This window comes from Podarcis gaigeae (genome assembly GCF_964106915.1).
Source record: "Podarcis gaigeae genome assembly, chromosome: Z".
Classification (NCBI taxonomy): Eukaryota; Metazoa; Chordata; class Lepidosauria; order Squamata; family Lacertidae; genus Podarcis; species Podarcis gaigeae.
Genome location: NC_139691.1, coordinates 35,273,137 through 35,287,813, shown reverse-complemented (window position 1 = coordinate 35,287,813; position 14,677 = coordinate 35,273,137). Strand labels below are relative to the sequence as shown.

Below are 14,677 nucleotides of genomic sequence, written 5' to 3'. Positions count from 1 at the left end.
AACAGTAAATTTTGGCAAGAAGTTATTTAAGTCAATGAGCCTTAGAATATGCCTCAGCCAGCTTTCTTTTCCTCATTCCTACTGCTTGAATTAAAAGACTTAGTATTCTAGGAAGAAAGAGCTAACACTTTTGGATTCTAGTGAAAGACTGGATACTACATAAATATAGGAGCTTGTAAAATAATATATTTATATAGTTTGACTGTAATACTTACTGCTGATTTTGACTGAGTTACTGAATTAAGAGGCCTTTTCACTTATCAAATAGCAATCATAATACTTTCAGGCTTAACTGCAAAGGAGATCATAAGACATTTGCATTGAACACAGATGCTTATCTGAGGTTTTGGTGATGGCATTTATCAAGGAAGCATTCATAATTGTGCCTTGAGAACTGAATTATAAGGGTTACCTCAGCAGCTACATTTGTTGAGGATTAATTTCAACAACTTATTATTTATATGCCACCCATCTGACTTGGTTGCCCCAGCCACTCTGGATGGCTTCCAACAAATTAAAACATCAAACATAGTAAAACATTAAACATTAGAAACTTCCCCAAACAGGGCTGCCTTCAGATGTATTCTAAATTCAGATAGTTGTTTATTTTATTGACATCTGATGGGAAGGTGTTCCAGAGGGCAGGTGAGACTACCAAAAAGGCCCCCTGCCTGGTTCCCTGTAACCTCACATCTCATAGTGAGGGAACCTCCAGTTGGCCCTCGGAGCTGAAACTGTCCCCTCCTGGAATTGCAGAAAGCAGTGGTTCCAGCATAGCCATGACAGGGTGGAGTGCTCCCTCTTTCTTGCTTTGGCATGGTGGGAGAGGTTACTTCCTGCTGCATGAGTATAGGTGGTGCAGGCATTAGCACTTGCATAATGAAAGCCGATCACCATAATATTTGTATATTTCTATAGTTTCTGGTGGTGGAAAACTCATTCTGAATCAAACCAGACACGGGCTAGAGCTCAACATTGAGCCTACCAAGTGGCAATGGCAACAGAAGACCTTCTTCACCGCCTCTATTGCATCTGCAGAAAACAGCAACAGGAGACTCTTTCAGGTGGTTCACAATCTATCGGAACCACCTTTGTCACTGGGGCTTGGTAGGGACCCCAAAATCTCCTGTAATGCTTTTGCAAAGTTTTTTTGCAGATAAAGTCACTCAGATTCGGAAGGAGGTAGACGCCACCGTGGGAGCAGGGCCAGGGCGGGAGAGTGCTGGAGTCCTGTCTAGTCATGTTAAAGTAAAGGTAAAGGTACCCCTGCCCGTACAGGCCAGTCTTGACAGACTCTGGGGTTGTGCGCCCATCTCACTTAAGAGGCCAGGGGCCAGCGCTGTCCGAAGACACTTCCAGGTCACGTGGCCAGCGTGACATTGCTGCTCTGGCGAGCCAGAGCCGCACACGGAAACGCCGTTTACCTTCCCGCTGGTAAGCGGTCCCTATTTATCTACTTGCACCCGGGGGTGCTTTCGAACTGCTAGGTTGGCAGGCACTGGGACCGAACGACGGGAGCGCACCCCGCCGCAGGGATTCGAACCGCCGACCTTTCGATCGGCAAGTCCTAGGCGCTGAGGCTTTAACCCACAGCGCCACCTGCGTCCCTGTCTAGTCATGTTACATGGGATCAATTCCAATCTGTTACCTCCAAGGATGTGGACAGGCTGCTTGGACTAGTGAAACCGACCAACTGTCTCCTTGATCCTTGCCCATCCTGGCTAATAAAAACAAGCCGGGAAGGGCTGGGGGATGGGCTTTGCGGGGTGGTGAATGCTTCCCTCTGCGAGGGAGCCTTCCCAGACCTGCTGAAAGAGGCGGTCATTAAACCACTTCTTAAAAAAACATCTTTAGACCTGGCCAATATGGCCAACTATAGCCCAGTCTCAAGTCTACCATTCTTGGGCAAGATGATTGAGCGGGTGGTTGCTTATCAACTCCAAGCACGCCTGGAGGATGTGGACCATTTGGATACCTTCCAATCAAGATTCAGGCCTCACCATGGGACTGAAACTGCCTTGGTTGCGCTGGTTGATGATCTCTGGCAGGCTAGGGAGAAAGATGAGAGCTGTTTCCTAGTTCTGCTGGATCTCTCAGTGGCCTTTGACACCATCAACCATAACTTTCTTCTGGACCGTCTAAAGGGGCTGGGAGCTGGGGACACTGTTATACAGTGGTTCCGCTCCTTCCTCCTGGGCCGTGTTCAGAAAGTGGTGTTGGGGGATGAGTGTTCAGACCCCTGAGTTGTCACTTGTGGGGTGCCTCAGAGTTCTGTCCTCTCCACCATGCTTTTTAACATCTATATGAAGCCGCTGGGAGAGATCATCAAGGGGGTTTGGGCTGGGTGTTCACCAGTATGCAGATGATACCCAGCTCTACATTTCTTTTAAATCAGAATCAGTGAAGGCGGTGAAGGTCCTGTGTGAGTGTCTGCAGGCAGTTGAAGGATGGATGGCGGCTAACAGATTGAGGTTGAATCCTGACAAGACAGAAGTACTTTTGGGGGGACAGGAGGCGGGTGGGTGTGGGGGACTCCCTGGTCCTGAATGGGGTAACTGTGCCCCTGAAGAACCAGGTGAGCAGCCTGGGAGTCATTTTGGACTCACAGCTGTCCATGGAGGCGCAGGTTAATTCTGTGTCCAGGGCAGCTGTCTACCAGCTCCACCCTACCTGAGACCCTACTTGCCCGCGGACTGTCTCGCCAGAGTGGTGCATGCTCTAGTTATCTCCCGCTTGGACTACTGCAATGCGCTCTATGTGGGGCTACCTTTGAAGGTGACTCGGAAACTACAACTAATCCAGAATGCGGCAGCTAGACTGGTGACTGGGAGTGGCCGCCGGAACCACATAACACTGGTCCTGAGAGATTTGCATTGGCTCCCAGTATGTTTCTGTTGGTGTTGGTGCTGACTTTTAAAGCCCTAAACGGCCTCGGTCCTGTATACCTGAAGGAGCGTCTCTACCCCCATCATTCAGCCCAGACACTGAGATCCAGTGCCGAGGGTCTTCTGGTGGTTCCCTCATTGCGAGAAGTGAGGTTACAGGGAACCAGACAGAGGGCCTTCTCTGTAGTGGCGCCCACCCTGTGGAACACCCTCCCTTCAGATGTGAAGGAAATAAGCAGCTTTACTATCTTTAAAAGACATCTGAAGGCAGCTCTGTTTAGGGAAGTTTTTAATATTGAATGCTGTACTGTTTTTAACACTCGATTGGGAGCTGCCCAGAGTGGCTCGGGAAACTCAGCCAGATGCACAGAGGTATAAATTATTATTATTGTTATTATCATCATCATCATAATCATTATTATCATTATCATTATTATTATTAAAACAATGCTGGAGGTGGCTTAGAACATGAAAATATTTACATAACAGAAATAGTCAAGAAGTACATATATGTCACAGGAGCGTGCTGGTCAGTGATCACACAGTTCAAAGATGGAGTTTATTGGCAAAAACACAATCCCCACAAACTTTATAGAATGCCATTGCTAATGAAGAGAGCAGCTTATTCCTGGTTGTCTTCATCCAGGAAAAGCAATTGCGAAGCCTGAAAGTCCCTACTTCCTCAGGGCTTTTTCCAAACAATTGGAAACTGTGCTTGTGTGCAGCCAACCCCCCTCCCCCTTTTATGCCTCTTCTGATTCTGGAAGACAAAGGGGGAGGGGCTTATTGCAGCAGGAAGGGGAGACACTATGCTTCTTCACCAGCCTAATTCATCTTGGCCTCCCTCATCCCACTGCTCTCTGCCACAGACTCCCAACTCACTAAACCCTGTTACATCTTCCAAACTAGGTTTGGTAGCCTAGTGTGCCTGATGAGCACTATCCTGGGTCTCCACCTTTAACAGCTTGTTCCGTTCGTGCACAAATTGCTAAAAACTATCACTGGGTGCGTAGCAGAGCAGAGTCTTTTACATATCTAAATAGGCTGAGTTGCGTAGCTGTGAACTGGGAAATGCCACTTTAAGAGAACAACATTTAGCAGCAAGGTTTAGTGGTGACGCAACTAGCTTATAAAAGTGCTTCTAGCATTTAGCCCTCAGTCCATTTTTCCCCTTTGCTTCTAAATTATACCAAAAGACATTTGAGGCATTAAATAGAAAATCACTTTGCAGAGGACTGGTTGTTAGTATGAAAAGTACACTTAAATGAATATTACATTTTCATGTATTATTTTTTTTAAGATGGAATGGAGTAATTCAACATTATTTCATTCCCAGCTACCATTTGTGAGGAAAGAAATATAAATGGCAGCAACAGATTCTGAGCACAGATTATCAGTCTTTTAAGACTGTCATGTCTTTCTCTTGTGAATTTATTCTGCTGAAGCAGCAGCTCATAGCATTAGCAAAAGAGCGACCTTCTACCTTCAGAAGTGTTTTTGCATGGGGCAAATACAGGCAGCCATTTACCAAACTGTACATACCATAATTCACCATTTCCCTACTTCTGCAGTTTTCTAGAGTGGTGAGGAACTAATCTAAAATTATCCCCACAAATTAAAGGTAAAGGTAAAGGGTCCCCTGACCATTAGGTCCAGTCGTGAACAACTCTGGGGTTGCGTGCGCATCTCGCTCTATAGGCCGAGGGAGCCAGCGTTTGTCCGCAGACAGCTTCCGGATCATGTGGCCAGCATGACTAAGCCACTTCTGGCGAACCAGAGCAGCACACGGAAACGCCGTTTACCTTCCTACAGGAGCGGTACCTATTTATCTACTTGCACTTTGACGTGCTTTCGAACTGCTAGGTTGGCAGGAGCAGGGACTGAGCAACGGGAGCTCACCCCGTCACGGGGATCGAACCGCCGACCTTCTGATCGGCAAGTCCTAGGCTCTGTGGTTTAACCCACAGCGCCACCCGCATCCTGCCCCCACAAATTAGGATGATGCAAAATACATATTTCAGTTTGTAAGGGTTTTATTAAAGTTCTTCATTATAGAATAAGATATAGAAAATTAATATAAAAGTCACAGCATCTCAAAATCATTCATTTCTTCCAAGAGGCATTCCTGAATTGTTTTATTATTGGTATATGTCAACCATGGTTTTTTTCCTTTAATACCAACTTTTTCTCCTTTAACTCCCACCACCATACCAAGTAATAGTACATTCTTCCATCCATGTCCATGTTAAAATCTCTCCATTGTGATCACATACTGGAATAATATTCCACAATTATTTTATTGTTACATATCCTTTAATTCTCACCCAGTTCCATATGTTCAAATTCCATTTCCTTTCTTGTTTCCATTTCCTATTGTGTTTACCCTAGTATTCTAATCTCCTCCTCCAGGACTTTACATTTCTTCCACTCTTTTTCCAGAGAGAGTACCATAAATTTAGTAGCATCATTCTCTGAATTCACTCCAATTAGTATGTCAAATGCTTTCTGTTAGAACTGAAGAAAGGCAGGACTGAAGTTTTCCCAAAGCTCCCCCCCCCCCCCACCATCAATTACATCAATGCTAGATCCAGATGACCAATTATGGTTTAATCTTCCCCTTCCCCTCCAAGCCCTTGTATGAAAGGCATTTTCATTTCACAATGTGCTTTCTCCAGTTTTGTCATTTCATAGTCCAGCTCTGCATCAATTTTGTCTCTAAGTAGTCTCCAGTTCCCTTTTTCAGAGGTTCAGTGGCCATCCTTCATGTATGATTCAGCTGAATTTCCTGCATTACAGGAGGTTGGACTAGCACAGTCCCTTCCAACTCTACAATTCTATGATCGTGTGATAAATTAAGCAGCTTTCAAATGGAAACTTCAACAACCCACATCCAAATGGTTGATGATATTAAGCTTAAAGGAATTGTGCTTAAATTCCTCCCATCACCTTCAGTTTTGAATTTCATATTCCTCTTCAGATTTCATGGATCAGAGCAATGTACAAAACAGCAGAAATACTTGAAGTTAACTAGGCTGGATTGTTAAGCAAGCATACTGAAGAAACTGAAGCCAACCTGAAAACTTGTCAAAGCAATGGGAGTTATTGCACTGGGATCAGATGATGGTTGTACCTTTCTGTTATGTCTTCAGGCAGCCTCACAGTTGGAGGGCTATTGGTTCTGCACTAAAAGCAATCATAACAAAGTTCTTTTGCTGGATTCAGATGGAGGAAATTCCTCTGATTGGGATGACACTTCCCACTAGTGATGGCCAGTAGGGTCCTGTCTTCTACTGTCCTCCTGTCCAGGGGGAAGGGCTACCTGTTTGCAGGTTTGTTCTGAGCAGTGCTTGGTAGAAGCTTGTTTTCTTGATCGTATGCTTGAGCAAAAAAGTTTTCTTTTTACTGATAGTGAAAAGTGTTCATCCTTTTAGTTTGGGTTCTTTGTTTGGGTTGTAAGTGATTTGGTGTGACTGAATGTTTCCCTCAGGTTGTCCTTCTCTTTTTTCTTTTTCTTTTTCTCCTCTTCCCTCACAGGGCAGGGGCACTTTACACCCAGGGCATTCTTTCTAGCTGCTTAGTTTAGTTGATAGAGGTTTTTCTGTGTGGTTCATGGCTGCGGCAGGGCTGGACAGAGTTGTTGTTTCCCTCAATAAACTTTGGGCAGGACTGCTATTTTGAAGTGTTCCTCAACGGCACATTCAACACAAGCGCTTTTTTGCTGCTGTGCTCCATGTTCTCAGGTATTCTGTCTTTCTCTGCTCTGGCCAGATCACCCACATCCAACCCAAACTTTTATCACTACGGCATTTGAACTATTACTGTTAGTGAGATCAGTCATTCTCCCTGATTTTTTTTATAGCTTCAGCTGCATGTATACTGGAAAGTTGGAGCAGCTTCAGGAGGGTCCTGTCAATATGCCGTTTAGACAAGAGTGCCATTCTGTGCTGGGATTGTGTGTGCACCTGAAGGGTGTCAGTCGGGTTTTTGTTTTTGCTTCTCAGTCCATTTTTTTCTGCCCAGTTTTGTTCCTTATGTCCTGGTTCCCCCTGTGTCTTAATATTGGGTCTACCTTATTCACCTGATCAGCAAAAGTATTGCTGTCTACTCTCTTGCTCTCAGGTAGGTTGGGTTGGGGCTCTCAGGGTTTGGAACTTTAATTGGGTTTTCCAGTTTGGGGGGTTCCTCTCATTTTCTGCCTTGGGTATGGCTTCTCCCCCTATTTCTGTGGCCTTTCAACAGGAGGTGGTGAGGGAGCTTTCTGATTCCAGGTTATTAGTTTCTGGGGTTCACCTTTTATTAGTTTTTACAAGCGTTCAAACTTAGTCATGCTCTAGCTGAAAATATACATGCACCCTCTAAGGCTCTTTTATTACTATTTTGCATGCAATGACTCTTAGATTGCTGACTTCCAACCCCCAACTCCCATTGATTTTCAACCTCAGTAAAGAATGGTGTTTGCTAAGAGTAAGTAATGATTTCTAAACCTTGCAAAAATCAGGTGGTAGGGTCTTCATAGAACTATAATTTCTAAAGGCAAGTGTGAGATCACCTGCTTGGTGCCATTGCCATTATAAAAGAACAAGGGAGCTATTCATGATGAGTTCCGGCATCTCTTTTTCTAGAAAAACAGCACTGACACTAGTCATCTTGGTGATATCCTTGTTTTCTGTGTATTGGGAGGATTTGTGTTTGTGTTTGGGGATGAATGTTCAGATATACAATCTCACCAGCTTTCTGAAATGGTTCATTTTTCCCCATGGAAGTGATATCAAGTGCTTTTCTAAAGATGAAGATCATGTCTCCATTTTGAGATAGTACTTTCTGACATGGAGAACATTACATCATTTCGGCTCAGATTACCATTGTAGCGCATCATAATGAACAAGTAAATACAATTGTAGTGGAGGTGTGTACGGATTATGTATATGTCTGTAAACATTTCTATCATTTCTATTTGAAATATTCATATGTTTATAGGCTGCAGTTTGGCAGGTAGGCAGGAACGTTTAATGCCCATTAAAATATATGAGTCTATAATGTGTGTGTATGACTGAAAGCATGTTTGTAAACTTTATATATAATGTTACTTTTATTTGTCTCACTAAATGGTGTTCAGTATGCTGAACATAATAATCCAAGTTGCATCAAAGTGATGTAAAGTTACATTGTATTTGATTACAGACAAGCCATAGGTATGGGCAGAATAAAAATAGCAATAATAATATCAAACTCTTGTTATTTGCTTTCAGAGTATATATATAGTTAGCTTTTGCAGATAAGCCTATAATGTGGGTAGGAACAAAATAAGCATCATGGTTCATTGGTCTTCTACTACTTATAGCTGTTTCTGCCCTGTATGTCTTGCATTATTACATACCTCTCCAAGACCTTATTAACAAAACAAATTGAAACATGAAGTGTTAACCATGCAAGTGAGGATTGGACAAATAATTAAATAAATCATTTTAACCAGCTTCCCTTAGTATACTAGGGATAAAAGAGATTTTAAGACACCCCCCCCAGCCCTCACTGCTTAAAGTGGTGGATTATTTTCTGCCTATGGATTTGGGGAGCATTATGTTTCTTTCATCGGTCTTCACTTGCAGGTTCTTTATTTGAATAAGTAAGTTTTAGTATAATTGCATCTGCCTAAAGTATTAACATGGGTGTGGGGAAGAGAGAACAGTTGTATAAAGTGTGACCTTGGTACCTGAGAGGACTAAAAATGAATTCCCTGCTTTCCCATTCACTTCAACATACGTGGCAGATTAATAATTTGTTTTGCTTGTTCCATTGTATATACCCCTACTATTAAAGTGAGTGAAGGTCATGTATGGAAGAGCTCCTTGTCTATACTGAATGGAATGGTAGTGATGTCTTTGCTCCTTATTAAAACGTATGGGAAGTTCACCTGGTGTTGATGAGTGTATCAAATTGCTTCATGTGCATCAATTCTGCTAAGCAGGCTTGCGTAGGGATCTTTCAAAAGGAACTTAGGACTGCAAAAGATGTTTCTGATCAGCACCTGTTTATTTGCATATGGAACATGTCATCAATAATACAGGAGACAAGGTCTTAAAGTCAGAAGAACAGCAAGTGAGGTTGGCATCAATTTTGTTTAATAGAACTTCATAAACAAACTAGTCAATGGTGTAACATGAAACTGACAGCTTTCATTACAGTAAAATATATGTCTTTAATTTAGTGGTTTTATGTAAATGTGACCCTATTTTTTCTTTTCATATTTTTTCCCTGTGTTATAGCCTTAATTGCAAAGAGATTAATTTTACTTCCTCTGCTATTCACAGAGGGCGACGAGACAGGAGTGATGGATAATCTACTTGAGGCACTGCAATCTGGGGCAGCATTCAGGGATCGCAGGAAACGAACGCCAAGAACTCAGGGTAGGACATTTACTGAACTTTTTTGGGGGTGAGGAAATGTATCTTATGTTCAAAGTCAGGGGGGAAGGGAGTCTGTTTGGGGAAAGCTTGTACTACTGTTTTTGACTCATGTGAAAACTCAGAAGGACATGTATATGCATTCACAAGTTTTAAAATTCTAACTGTATCTACAGATAATTGTAGAGGGCAAAAAAGAAAGGAACAGAGGGTTCCCTGTGTGCTTGATACAGCATTAAATATAAATAAACACTCAACAGTTTGTGGAAAATCATCACCATAATTAAATTGACTTAGCTGAAATCTTTAGACTCTGGGAATTGGGAATTTTTATTATAGTTAGATTTTGTTTATTTGCTTGCTGCGCTTTGGCATCAATCAATCTATTTTTGAAGAGGTATATCCTGCTTTGTATATTTAAGTCGAGCAGTTACTGATGCAAGATTGGTCCTGCCAAGAAGCACCCTGTGCCTGCTCAGCCAACTCTAACAGCGGGGAGGGAGAACACACTCAGCGCAGACTTCTTGGAATAGAGGAGGAAGCAGTTGAAGCTGAAGCAGGAATTGGCTTGAGAGACTGAAAGCACAGATATAGGAGTTGGAAGAGGAAATTGACATTTTGATTTTCACACACTAGGATCAGAAGTTTCTAGTTGTGGTACATGAGGATGGGGAAGAAGGGAATGGGTGAACCTAAGGCTTATGATTGTCTGTGCACATAAGACTATGACCTACTTTAGTTTTACTTAAAAGCGATATGTGACTATAAAAATGCATACATATTTGCTAACCATTTGTTAATATTTACTATATTTATACTAAGTTTCTATTGTGTATATATTTACTTTGTAAATAAAAGGAAATGTTTAGTGCTAGGTCTCAATATAGGCACAAGGAGAGTGGGGTATAATTTACCAACTGAAGAAAGCAATAGATTGTATTGTAATTCTACAGAATTCTAGGACAGAGATGCAATGTAATGCTTCCTTGTCCCTTTGTTAGATCCAGGAATATTAGCCTTCGCTGGTTGTAGTTGTGGGTGAGGAAGATTGTTATATCTCCTTCCTTCCTTGTTCAACTCCTGTTCATATGAAATTGCTAGGAATTTTAAATATGATCATGAAAGGGAACCAGTGGACAGGCTCCTTATGCAATCTTACAAAATTGTAAGCTGTCAACAAATCTGATTATTGCAGAAGATAATTATGAGTAATCTTTGGCTGGGAGATGGAATTGTATCCCGTGTACCTGTGTTTATAGAAATAGTATTAGCTAAAATGTTTTCTGATAGATACATAGATAAGACAGAATGCTCCCAGGTATAAAGGAGGATTCTCTTTGTTGAGACAAAGTAATATGTTTTCCTTAGCTTCTTTGCTGTCTAATCAGTTTACACCGTCTAATATTTTCACAAATAGCCTCCACAAATCCTACTAATTGCCCTGTAGAGTAAATTCAAATAGGAGGTTGTAGTATTGATCCTACCATAATGTGTTGTAAATGTCACATATTAGTCTGTGCATATTAAAGGCTTATTGTAGTCTGAAGTGCAGGTGTCTGGGGTACAAGTCCACAAAGCGAAGTGTATATGTCATGTTTCTTTTTATGTACTTTTGACACTGCGTGGCCTACCTTTCCCAAGGACTCAGTATTGTATCCTAATACTGTACAGGTTCAGACATACAGATTTAATAGTAAAAACTGTATTTCAAGTGTTCATTCATATGTCACAAAACATGGTAGAGCAAACTAATGGTTTATTTATTTTATTTTGACTGAACGAAATATAATTAAATATTGTTGCATCAACTTTCTGCCTATTTATGCTGTAAAAAGGAAAAGTGCACCCTACATATTCACTGAGGTTTTGACTGTTGTAATACAGTCAGCTGCATGTGAGCAAAATGTTTGCTCTTCTATCTACTGCACATCTACATGAAATATGATTAAATCACACTGGCACTGAAAAATTTTAAGTAGTCACAATTTCTCTCTCTCCTACTTATGTAAATATTGTAAAGGGGATGAGTATTTTAAATGTGGAATTTGAATCTTACCTGGCTTTCCTCTTTAATGATTCAATGATAGTGAAATCCCTTCTCCTTTAAACAATTCTGCCAGCATCCTGTCATACCAGAAACTTCTTAAAAGGACATATGTTGAACAGTGTCCATCACTCTTTCACCAATTATCCATGACCTTTTATCCTAGCCTCAGGCTATGAGATTATAAAAGAAGACCAATTCTGAAATATATTCCCTCTAATATTAGTTTAAGCACCCCCCACACACATTTCTAACAATTTTTCTTTTTTTAAAAAATCCACTAAGCTGCTAAATCTTTTACCATCGAATTACATTTCTGGAAACCTTAATAGCTGCTGCCCTTTTAGGAGTGTCCTAGTTCAGAAATACTGCAGCTGCGGTGTTACTATGTGCCATCATTTCCCCCTCTTTCTAATTACAGCAAAGTTATAGCTTTGAGGTACATACTATGGCTGTTTAGCCATTACCTGTGGTCTAAATCACTGAGCCTCTTGGGCTTGCCGATTGGAAGGTTGGTGGTTTGAATCTGCACGACGGGATGAGTTCCCGTTACTCTGTCCCAGCTCCTGCCAACCTAGCAGTTCGAAAGCACACTGGTGCAAGTAGATAAAGAGGTACCACTGTGGTGGGAAGGTAAACAGCATATATGCAGCATTGCACCCAGCAGGACTTACTTCAAAATAAACAATCATAAAATTGGGTTGTTAGCCCATTTTTAGATTAGCAGTTAATTTCAGAAATATACAACTGTCCCAGTTCTTATGCCATGGACCTTTATACCCCGCTCTTCTGGCTGGGTTCCCCCAGCCACTCTGGAAGGCTTACAACATACAGTGTTCCAGTTCTTATGCAGATCTTCCAGCTAGTAAAAGGCGAAAGATTTATATGATCTAGGTGAACCCAGAGTATAGATCTTCCAGCTAGTGTGGGCTTTCCAGTTTGTTATAGTTCTAGAATTTTGCCTTGGCAATTACCATCATGTATATAAAGGTCCTTTTCATGGTCAGGGGTCAGCAAACATTTTCAGCAGGGGCCCGGTCCACTGTCCCTCAGACCTTGTGAGGGGCTGGAATATATATATATATATATATATATATATATATATATATATATGCAGGTTTTGGTGTCCTCGGGTGTCTTCCCGTGTAAAAGTTGGGGTGTCTAGGCGACGTTTCGACGAGGTCTCACTCGTCATCTTCAGGCTGGTGCTTTCGGCTTCTTGTTACTGGAACAGAGCGGGATCTCAATGTTTGAGTTCCTATAAATACTGTAGAGGGGGTGTGGTGTCTAGCCTCCAATGTTCTGGGCAGAGAGGAAGTTCCCAGGCTAGTGTGCCTTTTCTTCTTTTGTTCCTTAATTACTTGAGAGATACCTTGAGTGATTTCTTGAGTGATATCCTGAGTACCACTTAGGTGGGTCATTAGGTGTGGATTAGTTGCTAAAGTCTTTGTGTCTTGACCTCTTGAACTTTGTGAAGGGTTTTCCTGAGAAGATGGCTGTATTGCACTTAGTTGTGCTTTGGCTTGGCTTCGTGTATAGGGTATACACCAAAACCTGCATTCCTGTACCCGTGAAAATCTACGAAAGCAAATATATATATATATATATATATGGGTGAACAAACTCCTATGCCCCACAAATAACCCAGAGATGCATTTTAAATAAAAGGACACATTCTACTCATGTAACAACATGCTGATTCCCGGTCTGTCTGTGGGCCAGATTTAGAAGGTCTGTCTGTGGGCCAGATTTAGAAGGCAATTGGACCGGATCTGGCCCCTGGGCCTTAGTTTGCCTACCCATGGTGTATGCAGACCTAGTTTTTGAGCTGGGGTCAGTGTGGGGATGCTTTTATAGCTATAACATATACCTTCCTCATTATGTGGCTGAAGATAATGAAGTTCTTGCCCTGTGTTCATGTTTCTCATAAGTGTGTTGCACTTCAGAAATACTAAACATCTCTTGTTGACATGGTTTTATTTGGTTCCTTAAATCTTGCTTGCTTTAAAAAATATTAATTCTTCATATCTATTACTATTTATTAAATTTATAAATTGCTCTTCATTCAAAGATCACAGGATGATTTACAACATAAAAACACAAAATACGTAACATAATAGCAACAAACCACAACACATCCAACACATTTAAAAGGCCATAGATTGTTTAATTAGCCAAAGGCCTGGTTGAAGAGGAATGTTTCCTCCCAGTGCCTAAATATATGTAATGAAGGCACCAGGTGAGCCTCCCTGGAGAGAGCGTTACACAGACATGGAGCCACCACACAAAAGGCCTGTTCTCATGTTGCCACCCCTCATGGAGGGTTCACACAATGAAAAGCCTCAGATAATGATCACAGAGCCTTGGTTTGCTCATCTGGGGAGAGGTGATCCTTAATATATTGTGTTCTTGAGCCATTTTAGGCTTTAGGTGGTGCCCTCCTTGTGGAATGCCCTCCCATCAGATGTCAGGGAGATAAAAAAATTACACAACTTTTAGGCAACATACGAAGGCAGCCCTGTTCAGGGAAGTTTTTAATGTCTGATTTTATTATTTATTATTATTTTTATATTTTGCTGGAAGCCCTAGGTTAAATTACTGAAATGCATTATATGTGAGGCTGCCTCTGAAGATAGTCTAGAAACTTCAGCCAGGTTGCTCATTGAGGCAAAATTATTTGTGCATAAATAATTTTAACCTAGGGCTTACAAGAGCATAGAGAACAGAGTTACGATAACCTTTCAACTGATGCTGCTGAGCCACCAGCCAAAGCTGATGGAAGGTACTCTGTGCCATGGAGGCCCAGTTGACAGCAATGGATTCAGAAGTACCCCCAGGTTGCATACCTGCTCCTTCCGAGGGAGTATAGCTCCATCAAGAGCAGGCAACCCACCATCCATCTGGTCTAACAGTGCCTCAGTCCTGTCTGGATTCTGCTTTAGTTCATTGTCTCTCATCTAGTCCATTACTAAAATGTAAGCCTATGGTCTTTTGAAACCAAAGCTTTATTTGTTTTTTAGAGAGAGATTATTATGTTGTTTTGGATTAACAATGCTTTAACAGAAAATAGTTCTTTATCACTAACAGGTCTTTTATATGTTTTATATGTTTGAGCGCATTTCAATGCATGTAATTTATAATCATATCCCCCCCCCCCAAATGTTATTTAGTAATTGCTTTAGTCACAGACGTCCATGAACTGTCCTGAGGCAATATAAAAACCTATATTCAGTAAATTACTTCAATTTCTCATGCTGCTTATTTTGTAATAGTTCTAAAATAAGTAAGAACTAAATTATATATCTTAGAAGAGTTGGTTGTAAGCAATGGTCTTGGGAAGATGTATT

The 14,677-nt window shown here is 41.5% G+C and overlaps 1 protein-coding gene across 1 annotated transcript in view; it reads left to right on the top strand.

Annotated features, from left to right (window-relative positions):
• Nucleotides 1-14,677, top strand: part of DIAPH2 (diaphanous related formin 2) — a 340,556-nt gene that overhangs the window by 243,587 nt on the left and 82,292 nt on the right. The window contains exon 27 of the mRNA XM_083722729.1: nt 9,194-9,289. Within this exon, the coding sequence (XP_083578855.1) occupies nt 9,194-9,289 (96 nt within the window). The remainder of the gene's footprint in view (nt 1-9,193; nt 9,290-14,677) is intronic.